Below are 14,828 nucleotides of genomic sequence, written 5' to 3'. Positions count from 1 at the left end.
ACAAAAGTATTTCTCAGACATAATAACAATTTGGCATTGCAAAAAAATATTGGAGATGCAAGCAGATGATGGCTGAAAAACAAAAACGTAAGAGGCAAAAAACAAATGGAAGACGCCGCCAACAATAATTTCCGCCTTGTTTGCCAGACGTAGTCCCAAACAAAAAATATGAAAATACAGTACGAAAGAAGAAAAGCGAGGAAAACCAAAAAGACACTAAAGATACCCATCCAATCGCAGTGAAAGTGCGAGCAGGAAGGAAACAACCAGAAAGCTTTTGCATGAAGATTGGCATGGGTGGAGGTGTTTGTGTATTCCCCCTTTCGACCATTTCAATAAAAAAACGGCACAGAAAGAAACAATCTCTTGTTATCATTACTGCTTATCATTACTTGACTATTATTGTGGTCTTTTTATCAGTGTAGTGAGTATGACTTATTTATTAAGTGCCAGTTTTATGGTGATTCCCTGTAAACTAAATCAGATAAACACGTCAACTTTCTATTATGTTTCTAAAATTAAATATTTGTTCTTAAACTTATATTATTAGAAAAATTATTGGTTTATATTATATTTCGTATTCATATTAGCTCTCATACTGATAAGATACTTTTTTTGCAAATAAGCTATTTTTTTCTCAGTGCACCACACAACTCCACATGAAGCGACTTCAGTGCGTGACAATAACTTTTGCCTTTGAGCCGCCTTAATGGCACGGGAAGGATGACTTTTGGGGGTGTTGGAATTAAGGGATGAGGGGCTGTGGGCTGTGGGCTGCGGACTCTGATAAACTGCGTTAGAAGTTATAAAGCGATTAGAGAGTGTCTGGAGTGCGTCATGGGTGAAAGAGAGGGGTAGGAGGGAAACAACTTTATGCTGTATCAATTTAATGCTTATTTAAAGTGCGACCAGAGGTTTTGTCCTCCTGCAGTTCGGGGAGCAAAAACGATATAGGAAATGAGTGTAAAAAAAAGGAGCTGGAAAGTGGGGGAAAGCAAGTGGAAGGGGGCAATGCAGGTAATATATAAATTTGATTTTATGGAGTTGCTTTTCAAAGAACTTCTGCAAAAGTTTGATAATACATTTTATTAGCTTTGTAAAGAAATCTTTTCGTGGGAGATAAGGCAAGCTTGGATGAAAATGGGGGAAAAAGGATATTTGAGAAAGTTTTACAAAAAACGTAAAGTTTAATAAAATAATTGTAACAATAAATTGAATTTATTGGCCACTTGTTATAGAATCATAATAAATAGTAATTTAAAAGGAACCTTACAAAGTTTAAAAGTTCTTAAATAATTCAAAAGAAAATCACATCGCAATAAGACGCCCTTAAATACATATTATTTACATTGCTGTAATCAAATTATATATTCCCAAAAAAAATTCCATTAGCACGGCCATAAGGCATAGAATAGCCATTTTAAAAACTCACTTTAGTGGCGCTGTCAAAAAGCTTTTCCGACTAGATCATCTGGCTCATTTTCCCCCGCTGGTTTTGTTTACACATCCAATGAAAATTCCACTTTCAGTCTGGCACGTTTCGAAGGTTCCCCATGGAGAGGGGTTAGGCCACCCCTTTCATATTAACCCCCTCTGCCGACGGCCACAATTATGGCCTTTAACCCCTTTGTCAACAACTTGAGTTTATTTGAGCTTTATGCGCACATGCTGAGTCTGATTTTTGGCCAAGTCCAAAATGCCTTTGAGCGTTGTCCCTCGCTTTTTCCCCTTTCCCTTTCCCTTCCCCAACGACCACCGATTTTCGCTCCCCACGTTCCTCGTCACATAATAATTTTATGTGCTTTTTGGCTGCTGCATTTTTGCATAGTCAGACCCTGAATTTGATGGACGAAAGGGGATGCTGGCGGGGAGGAGTCCTTTGGAAGATTGCGACAAGAGCAGAAAATGTTCAAAAAAATAAACGTTGAAATTATTATGGTCTGTTGCATTTTTTATGGTTTCGTTTTATATATATATTCTACTGTCTGGGGTTGCTTTGGTTCCTTTTTTCCACATCTGAGTTTGCAAACGGGTAAAATGCATAGAAAATTTGCGATTTACGGGATTTGGCTGGTTCTGATTTTCTGGGGAATTTATTTGTTATGTCTGCTCGTGAGTCACCGATGGAGATTTTAGCACGAGATACAGATTTTCAGGACGTGGTCCGGCAAAATTATTTATCTTACATGTATGAAAAAAAAAGCCTTTTAGAAATATTGAATGTTTGCAAATTATTCAATTACAGTTTTATTTTCGGAAATATTAAAATTCATTCTAGAAATTCCCCTTTTATTGCTGTTCTTTCTCCTTTGAATCACAAGACAGCTCTGCCAATTATGTTTTCAATTTCCGCAAGTCAACTTCAAAGACTCGAGGGAAGTCGAGCAACCACCACCGCTGAAACAAAGAACATGTTCTGGCCCTATTTTATACTTTTGCCAACTTCCCCTTTTGGTTCACATTTGTTGACATTTCATTATGAACCACTCACCCTGAAGACGATATCAAATTTTAGAGGGTGGCTAGAAGTTCTTGATTTTTGTTTTGCCTACGCACGTAATAAAAATAATAATAATATTTGGATTCGGGCGCGTGTGCATAGTTTACGATAATTGCCACGGATCTGTGACGTTTTCAATTAATTCGAAGAGGAGGTCTCTCAACAGTTGTCAGAGATAAAAACACCATATATTTAATGGCTAATGCTGGTTGTAGATTTAATAATGCCTGACGTGTCGTAAACCTAAGTCGTATTTTATTCCACCAATAGTTATCGCTCATAAAAGTCTTATAGTTTAAACAGATTTTACGATCGAAGGGGATAATCTGAGGACACCCAACCGGACATCTACATCTATATCATAAATGTGAGTAAAGCAAAGTTGGTAAATCATTGCTTATGCTTAATTCATTTCCCTTTGGCTTTTCAAAATTTCCTTCGCTTTCGCAGCTTTTTCTACCATTTTTCCCTTATTGACTTTATGGACTAGTACACGGATGTGGCATTTCCGGCCAGGCGACTACTTCTCCGTTTCCCACCCACGATCTAAAGAGCCAGAAAGGGGCCGTTGACCATAAAAGAGGCAGAATACACAACACAAAGTGGGACAGACCGGAGAATATAACAAAAGCCTCGGTTACAACGGTTTTTTTTTTTAAGCGCCTTGGCCTGAGCTTGTAATGAACTTTTATTTGCATTGTACCCCACATGAGGGGGAGTTTCCCAAGGAGCAGGGGATGGGGTTGGAAAATCCAGACAAGTGTGCCACAAGTCGATACAAACCGCACACACTCGTCCACACACCCATTTCAATTCATTCATTTAGCCCATAAAGCCAGATGCATCCGCAGCCAAAGAAACCCATACACAGCGAGAAATGCACTAGCCTTTTATATCTTATATCAACCAAAAACATTAACTTGCTGTTAAAGTAAAGAATGTATTCGTTTAGATAGAGATAACAATAGTTATATCTATTTAAAGACCAAAATCAATCTATTTTGTTGACAAATAATAATAAAGAATAATAATAATAAATAATACATATAAATGAATATAAATAAGTATGTACATATAACCATTTTCTAAGTTTCTATATGCTATATATATATATTTATTAGCACTTTTCGCACTGTGTAGTGGGACCCCCTGAAAACTCGTCTTACCCCTTATGCGCCCCAAGATCCAATCGATTTATGGGCATTTCCGGGTTGAAATCACTTAGAAGAGTTTGCTGATGGGGCGGAGTAGGTGGAATCGCTTGTTAGTTCCTTTGTGTTTCGGTTTTATATTTTTCCTTCCTTTCAACCAATTCTAATGCATTCTGCGGCTCCCCCAAAAATATTTTTTTCACGAACTTGTAAGCTTCATAAAGTAAATATTTGAAAGGGAGCTTGAGATTTTTAAGGGATGTTTTTAGAGGTTACTCCGAAGTTTTCTTGGAATCTTATCAAGTGTGGGATACTGAGTCATCTTCTGGGTTTATCCATCTTGGATTGAGTTATTGTACTTCAAGTAATTGAAGCTTAAGGGGAGGCAATCTATTTGATGTATAAATTGACCGATCGAAAGTCACCCTTAGAAAAGTATTATATTGAGGAACTTAAGAAAAGTGATTTTTAAGCTCACTAACTTTATTTGAGTCTAATAAAATTAGTTTGTATAATTTTACAACTATTCACCTTTCGATTTAAGCCTTAAAATGTCGATGTCACTTTTAGCATTTCCTGTTTTAATCAATTTGGTCAGGGATTTTTTCTCCCAAATTTCATGCCACTTAATTAACCCTTGGTGGTCCACACTGAGGGCTAATTAACCCATTACCGTGCACCTGGCACATGAGCAAACAAAAAACTGCGAAAACTATTCATCGCGTCATGCAAGCCGAGAGCAAGAGAGATGGGTAGAGAGCGAGAGTGAGAGAGAGGTAGCATGATAGAGTGTGAAAGTTTTTGCACTTTTTTATTTTCTGGCGCTGCCAAAAACATGCAAAAGGTGTTGGCCTAGAACAAAAGCAGACCAGAAATACTAAGTGGAAAATAGAAGGAAAACGCAAAAATGTGGAAAACTTTTTTGAAGTTGTGCCAATAAATTGTGCGTTACCACTGTGGGGTTAAGCGACAGTTCTCTGCACGTGACAAGAAAACAACAAAAAAAAAGTTTCGAAAATACCCAAAAAATTATGACTGAACGTAATTAAGAAAACTTTTGCTGCCGCACAATTGAAATCGAGTGAAATCAAAGAAGCCGGGCACGGAAATCTTTTGCCTACAAGCGCTTTGAGCACTTTAGCCCACGCCATCCAAACAAATAAAAAAAGGAAGAACCCAACGAAAAAAGCAATTTACACGCCGAAAGATTTCCTCCTTTCGCTTATCAAATTAGACAAAAGGGAGAAATTTGGGCGAAATGTGGGCGAGAGGCGTGGTGTTAACCCAGCAGGTCAAAGGTGTTGGCAAGCACCGCAGGAAGCATTCGAATTGCCCCCTGGCTGAGGGATATCCCATCGATATGGCGGCGTGCGAATTTTCGTGCCGAAAAGAGATTTTAATGACATCGGCTGCGCTTTATGGCCGCCGCAAAAGACAATTTCGTCCGCAAATTTCGTGTGGGCGTGTTTATTGTCGCTTTTTCCTCGCATTTACCCTCCCAAAAAAAAAGCAACTGACAGGATATTAGAAATAAACAGAACAGCAGGATGCCGCCCGTAAGGGAGGTACTTTAGTCGGTTTATACAGGGTATATGGCTGGTGTTTGTGTAGGCATCGAATCCATTTGCCGGAGGTGACAGAGTTTCAGACTTTCTTAACTGCAACGGATCGATGGAAAGTCATCAACATTTTGGGCTGCTTCTGGGACACATTATCTTTAACTTTATTGTATGAAATTCAAAATCAGCAGTATCGAATCAAAGACCTTGCAAATAAATCGTACCTATTAACTTTATAGGAAAAGAGAGAAAAGCCATTGGGATATATTGATAAATAAATAAATAGTTGGGACTCGCTTTTCAACATCTTCATATTTACTTAAAAAGTGTATTTAGATAAGAAAATATATAAAAATATATGATATGAAAAAAATAAGCTTCAAATCAAATCCAAACTATTTCCAAAATACCTTTAAAAACGAAAATGGTATTCAGCACACTAATTGTATTATTGTAAATCAATGCGGGTTTCTCACCTTTAATTCTAAGAATATTCTTGGCTAGCTTTAATTTTGGCATGAAGATGGTAAGCCAACCTCTACACACCATTCATTAGTTTCCTTTTGGCTGTTGGAGATTCATTAACTTGGTCGTCTTCACACTTAGCCCAGTCATTTTGTACGGTCTCCATTGTTCCCTTCTGGTCATTGGCCCTTATGCCGCTTCTCCTTTAACAGTTCGCTCATTTTTTTTTCGCCCTCGGGCAACAAGATGCCTAAGTCGGCTTTAATGCTTTTCGAATCATATTAATTTGAATTAATGATTTTAATTGCTGCAAATTAGTGGGCACGCTGGACCACCGGAGCCGACAAAAGCTTTATGACTTTATAATGATCCGAGCCGTTACGAGTTCTATATAATTATACGATAATTCATGCCGGACTCTGGTCGCCAGCCAAATGTGAAAGAGAGCCTCTTTGAGTTTTGGCAAACACTTTGATGCCCAATCATCTAATAGGAAAATCCACCAAAAGAAGGGCCCCAGACATGACAATCAAATTATGGCACAAAACGGCATAAAAACTCATAAAAATGACATTAGCCAAATGGAGCACGTACTGGATCCCACTAAGATAAATGATGCCAAAAGCTTTCATATAAACAAAATATAAAAATGAAATCAAACAAATAATCTCCGAGTCAGGGCAGAAGAAACAGAAGCCGCACAAATGATGCGCAAAGCGAGAAAAAGTGAAACCTTGGCTTGCTCAATTCTTTCGAATAAATGTGGCACCTTTCATACCCCGCAATGAGTTCTTTAGAGCTATTTAAAGAATACCAAATTTTGCATATCTTCTTGAATATATCAGCTTATATAAATAAGTAATAGCTATCTGCATGAGATACTGTTTAATGTTTTTAAGCCCTTGATCTTTAATCTAACGTACGATAGAATCCATTCATTCAATGCCTTGGCTTTTTTATAATCGTTGTTAGGGTAGCGCAGACTGCTCAGATTGTAAATGTAATCAAACGGATGACAGAAAAAGGCTCTCACCCCACCTGTCCCACCTTTCCTCGTATTTCTGAAAGCTATTGCGATGCCATTTCAGTAGCCATGACAACGAACAGCAATACCAAGTGAAGTTGAGGACCGATGCCGTTTGGATATGCCCAGGGTAATAGCAGCTTGTAGTCGTGTTGCCAATGTACAATGTAGCAACAACATCGCGGTATCTCAAACTGCGTATCAGTTGCTGCTGCTGCTGTCGCCAATGTTGCTGTTGCTGTTGCTTTTGCTGCTGCTGTTACTATTGCTGTTGTTGCTGCTGTTGTTGCTGCTGCGACTCACGCACACGTTTCACGCTTTTTGCTGTTGTCTTTATCGCGTCTGCGAAGACCGTTTCTTGCCGATCCCCCCAAAACACCATTCCCCTCCCCCCTGCGTTGTTTCGGCCATTTTAGCTACCGGTTTTACGCGCCAAAGTCTCCATAACTTTTGCCACATGCCATTCAACGCACATTGTTCGTGTTGCTATGCTGCAAGTTGATGGTGCTGCTGTTGCTGCTGCTGCAGTGGTTGCTGCTGCAGTTGCTGTTGCTGCTGCTGCGGTCAACGGCTATGGAGCCTTCTTCATATGGATTGACTTTCAATCATTTCAAGGGGTACATAAACTTGGGAGCTATCGGCTTAAGACAGCTAACACGAAGCAAATTTAATAGTTATTTTCCCATTATTAAACAAGGATTTTATGGACCGTGGGATTATGGCAGCTAAAAACTTTAAAAATATGTCATAAAAACTCGATATGGTCGCGAAAAATGCTATTGATTTTTGTTATGCGTTGAAATGGAATTAATATAATGGGAATCATCAAGTATTAATAACATTTGTATTTGATGTCAATCCGATTAAGTAATAAACAAGCATTAAATGAAACTTTAAGGATATTTTTGGCCAGCTTAGATATTTAATCCCATTTATGTAGAACCAAGATCACTACTTCTTTATAGAGTATCGCTCTTTTCAAGACATGCATCGAATTTATCGATTCCCACTGTTTGTGAATTCTTTAAAGACTACGTTTTTGTCCCCAGAGCTGCATACTTTCCGTCTCTGTCGCCAGCACAAGCTCCGTCTCTTTCTGTTTCTCAGAGGCTACGTCCGTCGATTGTCTCCGTCTGAATATGTGACTTGCATGCTAGAAAAGTGCTCCATTCCGTGAATCGACTTTAGCATTTCATTTGCTGCTACTCACTACTCACTCTAATTCTGCGCCGTTCATTTCATTTGCTTTCTGTGTGGGTTATGTTTGGCACGATTGCCATGGAAACTGCAAATGCCAAAGCGCATTATTTGATTATGCGAGGCCACTTGAGAAGAGTGAAAGAGATGGCTGGGATGCAATGGAAAGAGAAGGAGCATTAGGTCAAAGAGCGAGCCAACTCTTTTAGTATGATCCTTGAACCAAAAGTCCGCCAGCACTTGCATAACATTTCCAGCTGTCTTCCACCTGACTGACAAATGCATTTCAAAGTGCATTTCCCCTTCCACTGAAAACCCCCGTTTTCCGCTTTTCCTTCAAAACCACTCTGTTTCATAAATCATTCATGCGCCAGTATTTTTATGCCATTCGATAAGTGGCTCCCAATTGCTTATTTTTCTTTTGGAGAATTTCCTTCAAAGGACAGTGGTTCGCCAGCTAGCAACTTATTAAAGATTAGTTTGTAATCTTTAAAAATAATGTATCTAGTATGCTTATCTTTCATAACTCTTTCATAACTCATCTTTCATATGCAACATATTCAGCTTTACGTATTATACGTATCTCTACGTATTCTAAAATAGTTTAGGCTAAGTTTAGGCTCTAAAAACTTTCTTATTCTGCACTTGACACTATACCACAATTTAAATTTTTATTACATGCACATATCCTTTTTTTAAACATATTCCCAATAGCCACTGTACAAAAGTTTTTTCTCCATTCGAAGCTCATTCTCTTGTAAGCAAAAATAGGTCCGCCTTGGATAAATTATGTTAATTTAGTTCCATGCCGCCTGCTCCACTCCACTTGGCTCTTTAATAACTTGACAAATGAAGAAAAGAAAAAGGCGGGCAGAGAAGTCTCTTCAACGGACTTACGACTGCCAGGCATATAATTTCGCAAAAGCGCAACAAATTGTTAATTTTCCTTTGCTCTGCGTCTCTTTCGGTTTATGTTAATTTGCATATTTTCTTCGTTGGTTCGTTTTTTTCGCGTTCTTATAAATGAAAAATAATTGTTGAGCGTGTCTACAAAATGGTAATAAATTCTAGACAAGTAAAGTAAATTGTTCCCTTTGGCTTGGTCGTCTATTTAGGGGTATACTTAAAATTTTCGTAAGGGGAACAGAAATGCGTCTTGTAATCTAAAAAACATTGTGAATTCTAATACTGTGCTGTACTGTTAGAAGCCTTTTGATGGTTATAAATATTAATTTACCCTTTTAATCTAATATTGTAATAAGTAAAGTAAAAAACCACACAATTATGAGTAGTCTTTCAAATTCATATGGGGCCTTTAATTCAGTAAATTATGTTCCGCTCTTGAAAGACTAGCAGTTCATGTTTGACTGGACCAAAAATCAAATACCAAAATGCAGACCCACTTTGGCCGCTTAATATTCGCAGCACAAAGCAAATGGAATCCCTCGGAACTGGACATTTGCAGGTGGACAGGTTCAGGTGATTCATAGGTCTCTTTCTACCATATTCCACACTGGATTCCTGTCTGCAGAATGGAGGGGAAATCCATCAAATGAGCTGCCAACGCGTTGTGGAGTCAATACAAATTGTTAGCTTCCCCTTTTGACTCCCTCTACAGTGGATCCTCCCTGCCATTTACTTGGCCAGAAGTGTTTAAAGGGGAGTGCCAGTGGTTGGGCGGATGGGAGAGGGGATGGATTTTCTGGGGGTATATCTGTGAGCATTATTCAATGTTTGCAACGAACGTGCGCAAATTACGGATTCAATGCACGTAGCCGGCGGCCAAAGCTTCCAAGCTTCCAAGCTTCCCGCCTCGAGCGATTCAGACTTTGTTTACCGAAGAGCAGTCGATGTTGTATGTATATTGTATATTGTTGTTGCCTCGGTGGGTAGGTGTTGTAGTTGTTGTAGAAGTCTACCGCCATCATCAACGCCCAAGCAACAACTGTCCTATCCCTCTTTCGTCGTCGCACTCAAACTGACGACACATTAAAATAATGTATTTTTAAATTTAACATTAATTGCCGCTGAATGGTTTCTGAATGGGCTGCAGCACCGCGAGAAAAGGGGGTGGATCTTAGCAACAAATTTCGGTTTTAAAATGTGTTAAGCTCAGACGCATGAAAAAGTCTTTTGTATGGTGAGTCATCTATAAGACCATACAACTATATTTTTAGTTTTAACTACTATTTTAAATTTCAAATATTCATCTCAGTGTATGAACCGACTGCGCCTGTTCCTTTCCATTTACTGTTATTTTCTCGGCGAAGCATCTTAAGGAGTGCCCCTTACAGCAACAGCGATGTTCGCCAGTCGCTTGCAGTGCATTAAGTCATCATTTTATTTTAATTTTTTTCGGAGACTTTTCCCATAAATCGTTTTTCCTTTGCCTGAGATTTTAATGTATTTATATAAGACGCGATGAGGGGAAAATATGTTTTTTATGGCTTTTGGCATTTTGCATGCATTAGCGAGTGTCTCTCGAGTGTTTGTGTGCGCTTAGGCTAGAGTGAAAAAATGTTGATTATATTTATTAAGCAATTGAAAAATTGTTCATTGCTGGAAGGGGATGAATACCGTCGAATTGTAAATTTAAACGTTGCCATTTAGTATTAAAGAATTTGCAATGAAATATTTTCGAAATACAATTGAAATATCAACAAACAATCTAAACGTGAAAAACTATATCTAACCATATAGCAGAAGTATTGCTTTATCAAAATGTTGATGGCACAACTCCTTAAGTATACCTTTGATTCGTAAATCCTATAACTCATGGGATCCTGACACTTGGCATGATAATTCGCAGCCCCGTTTACCACAATGCAACAGTAATCCAGTGTTAAGCTGGCACCTACCTAAGCTCGCTGGCTCCCTGAAATTACGTAACCGGGTCATCAAGTAGAGCCAGTTAATGCCGGGTCTATAAGTGCCCATCAACGGGGCAGCTCCACCCCCCACTCGGTGGCCACTCCAAATTGTCTATGACTTTCATTCGATTTGCCTAACAAGCCATAATCATGTGCTGCTGTATTTAATTACTACCGTCTGGTCGTATTGGAAATTGTCCGGGCTATAGAAAGAGAGGCATAGATGTTGGGTGTGAGGGACGGAGTACTGGAGCTTGGATGGCAAACACAATTGAGTCATTAAGCCGCAATCTAATTAAGCCCAAAAATGTGAAATGAGCCCAGGAATGAGCAACAACGAGAAGGCCTCTAAGTTGGCTTAGTGGCTGCGCGTTAAGCGAATTAGTTTTGGTCTTGTTCTTTGACTTGGAACCCCACAAAAGAAAAAAAAGCAGGCAACTCATCTGAAGTCCACAAATTTTTACGGCACTTTAACGTGACCGTTTTCAGGCTACGTTCTTTTTCCCCAACGCGGTTTACATTTTTGGTTGGTCGCCAAGATTTATTTCGTGTCTGTCCGACTACGCGACCACGTAGGTCATTAAATTGTTTAGAAATCGCGGACAACCGAATTAGAAGATTCCAAAAGTATCTCAGTATCCAGACCCAAATAACCGAGCCCAGCCCAAGACCCCATTCTCAAATGAACCACAAAATGACTGACAAACGGGTGGCACAAGAATCGGTACAGTGGTGCAGACTAGTTGAAAGTGGGTTAAAAAGTTCTTACACGAAAACCATTTTAAATACTTATATAGTCATATGGAGAAGGTATTGTAGGTTAAAATTAATACAAAGGATAAGAAAATGCTATTTTAAATATGAAAACCTTATTATAACAAGGAGTTTATTTTCGAGCATTGAATACATTCATTACTTTCTTCAAGTCCCACTGTTTTTCCTTTTTCATTTTTAATTTTTTGTTGGTTTTCCCAAGTTTTTTGTAGCTCTTTCTGGCTACCAGGCCGAAGCAACCAGGCCGAAGCCACGAGAAATAGATATAGTTAATGCCGCAAATGATGTCTAATGACGGTTTCGTCTTACGCGCTGAAATTGCCCAAAACCGCAGCCGATGGCTGAGTAAAGTTTTGGGCGGAGTGTGTGATGGAAATTGATGTGGACTCGGGCAGATTAATGAGCCACTGGATCAAGGTCGCATTGGTATATTTGCTGGCTGATAATCGATAATAATCCAGGCGGGGATTGCAGCAGAACTTACCTTCAACTTTGGCCAGCGCCAGAACGGAGATGGTCTGCAGGGCGGGCACCGCCCAGGCAACCAGGTGGAATAAGTGCGACTTGTTCTCAATCGCCTCGTGGCCCCATTTGAGGCCGGCGGCCAAAAACCAGGCGAATGCCAGACACGACCACCACGCGAAGGCCGCCATGCAGCAGAAGTAGAGTGCCATGAATAAAACCGTGCAGGACGTGGTTTGCCGGTGGCCCTGTTGGAGGAGAGAAATGAACTCGGTCAATAAAATAACAATTAACTGAAAACACTGTGGGAGGTCACAGCTTTAAGTACTCATGCAGAGAGGGAATATATATATTTAATTTATATAATCGAAGGTGCTTTCAAGAACTACTACAAATATAATTCGTAACATAAAACATTAACTTTTAAAAAATTAACTTAACTTTTAAAATTTGTTATAAATGTTATATATATATTTGGTTTTCTATTAGCACTGTCTATAAGAGATTACATATCTGTATGTAAAGCTTTAGTAAATAACATTTGCCCTTTCGGTTGCATTGAAAATAATAAGCTAAGACCGGTTTCCCAGCCACTGCAGAGGCGCCTCTCTGGGATCAACTCACCTGGGTGATGGTGGACATCATCTGCAGGCGGCCGAGTTTGACGGGCGGCGGAAATGGTTCCCGGCACGACACGGAGTCGCCCGCCCCCAGGCCCGCCACGTAGGCACATCCAACTACCAAGTAGCAGACGGCCAAGAAGACGATGGCCCTCTCCGGGTAACGAAAACGCGACGAGTCAATCAAGAAGGTGAGCACCTGCAACGAGTCATAAAGGGGGAGAATGAATATTAAATATAAATTTAAATTTAATTAGGTTCGCCTTAATTAAGCCCGAATATGCTTTGATGTTCCCTTAAAAATGCATTAGGGTTTATATTAGTGCGGGCACATTAAAGGAGAGGAGAGAACCTATTAGGAGATCCCCTAACCCCGGCGCCTTTTGGTCATTAGGCTCTACACATTAGCTGATTGTGATTGTTGTGCCATTTACTCCAAAGGCCGAGGCTCATTTAATTCGCAAGGTTTCTTCTTTTCCCTCGGCAAGTTGGCCTTAATGAATATGGCCGAGATGTCCTTAACTGGAATTGCTTTTAAGAGAGCTAAGACAAATGCAAGGTCGGGGAAACCTTAATCACTATAATATTTACTTCTCTTCCAAATAATAAAAATATGCACTTTATTTTCCTAAATCTCTCAAACAATTATTTATAGTTCCTAGTCGTAATTGAAGCGTCATATAAGTTGCAAATATCAAACTTTAATTTATCATAATTCTTATTAATTACAACCATTTAATGTGTATACAGAGCAGAAATTAAATATAATGTTCCTATTATTTCAGGAGATAGATGATGAAGAAGTACTTGCCGCTTTTAGTTTATTACCCATACGCAGTGTGGCCACTTACAGAAATGAATAGAAATCGATAGGTATCTATCGTGCCTTAATTGAGACGTCGAGTATATTAACTCGTTTTACCAACAATTGCCAGTTCGGCTAACCAACAATAAAGGGTTCTCCTCAGACGGACACAACTTCCGGCTTGCCAGAGGGCCCAATAGTACGTTTACATATACATATGGGCAAATATAAAACCCGAGATAAGGCCAGCATAATGGTTGACAATTCCTCAAAGCTCTAAAAGCAATTACAATCCACACACAGATGCTGTTTTCCCTGCTTATCCCCAGCCGCAAACTCACACATTAAACTTCACCATCCTGCTCTAAATTTCTCTGTTGCTTGTCTGATTACGCGCCATTTAAATAAATTCATTATCATTCCCACTAAGCCAGGCCAAGGAGTCTTTTGTCTAAGCCAGAAACCCCGAACCAGAAAACCCGACCAAACGCAAACCCAAACCCAAACCCAAGCAAAGTCATTTAATTTGATCATTACAAAACTATCAGAGAGAAACAGTTAGCTGGCAGTTAGGTTTGTGTGGGTGCTGGGTGTGCATGTGTGTGTCCATGGGAGTATCTGTGTGTGGGCTGTGTTTGCGTTTGAGTTGTTCGCATTGCATTAATGTGCTGAGTATTATTGTTGCCACGACGAAACCTCTGAATTATTCATAGATGCAGAACGCACTTCTCGGCTCTGAGTCGTGGCTAACATCGGTCCCCCACAGAAAACCACATGGCTGCACTGGAAAAAAAGCCTCTTTAGGTGGATACTTCATATTTTATAAATTCTAATTCCCCATTTCCCTCTTTAGACATTCTCATTGCAATTTAGTTGATTCTGACATTAAAACGTATAATACATAATGCCATATAATACATATTTCTTTACAATCCATTCAACTTAAGTTCAAGTTGTTCGATATTATACGAATAGATTGTCGTTCGACCCGTTTTTCCTTGAAATCATAGCTCTCTTAGCCAGCTTTCATCTAATTTCCACCTACGCATTGTCTTCTTTGCTCCACCAGTGCCTTCCATCCTCATTTAAATGCAAAATATATTCGTGCAGGCGGGGCAGCGAGGAGAAGTGGATAGGAAGTGAGTCAGTTTGTAACTCCTTTTGTTGACTACGCTCCACTGCAGAAGAAACAAGCTGAGAAATTGAATAGAATTGTTTATTTATGCCAAAAACAACAAGAAAAAGGGTGTTTCCACCCCATCTCCTTCGACTTCCCGTAGCAATTTGTTATGCCACGCATGATGGGTGCAAAAAGGGGGGAGATTCGAGTAGGTGTGACTAGGTACAAATGAAACGAAATAAGCTGCAAATGCTGAAACATTTGGCAAACAGCACAGACTC

The 14,828-nt window shown here is 39.5% G+C and overlaps 1 protein-coding gene across 1 annotated transcript in view; it reads right to left on the bottom strand.

Moving 5' to 3' along the window:
* Positions 1 to 14,828, bottom strand: part of LOC6534093 (frizzled) — a 90,998-nt gene that overhangs the window by 40,155 nt on the left and 36,015 nt on the right. The window contains exons 3-4 of the mRNA XM_002094743.3: positions 12,627 to 12,821; positions 12,025 to 12,250 (exon numbers count right to left, since the gene is read on the bottom strand). Coding sequence (XP_002094779.3) covers positions 12,025 to 12,250; positions 12,627 to 12,821 — 421 coding nt within the window. The remainder of the gene's footprint in view (positions 1 to 12,024; positions 12,251 to 12,626; positions 12,822 to 14,828) is intronic.

Source organism: Drosophila yakuba, chromosome 3L (assembly GCF_016746365.2).
Source record: "Drosophila yakuba strain Tai18E2 chromosome 3L, Prin_Dyak_Tai18E2_2.1, whole genome shotgun sequence".
In the NCBI taxonomy this organism is placed as follows: domain Eukaryota; kingdom Metazoa; phylum Arthropoda; class Insecta; order Diptera; family Drosophilidae; genus Drosophila; species Drosophila yakuba.
This window is presented reverse-complemented; position numbering and strand designations above follow the sequence as displayed.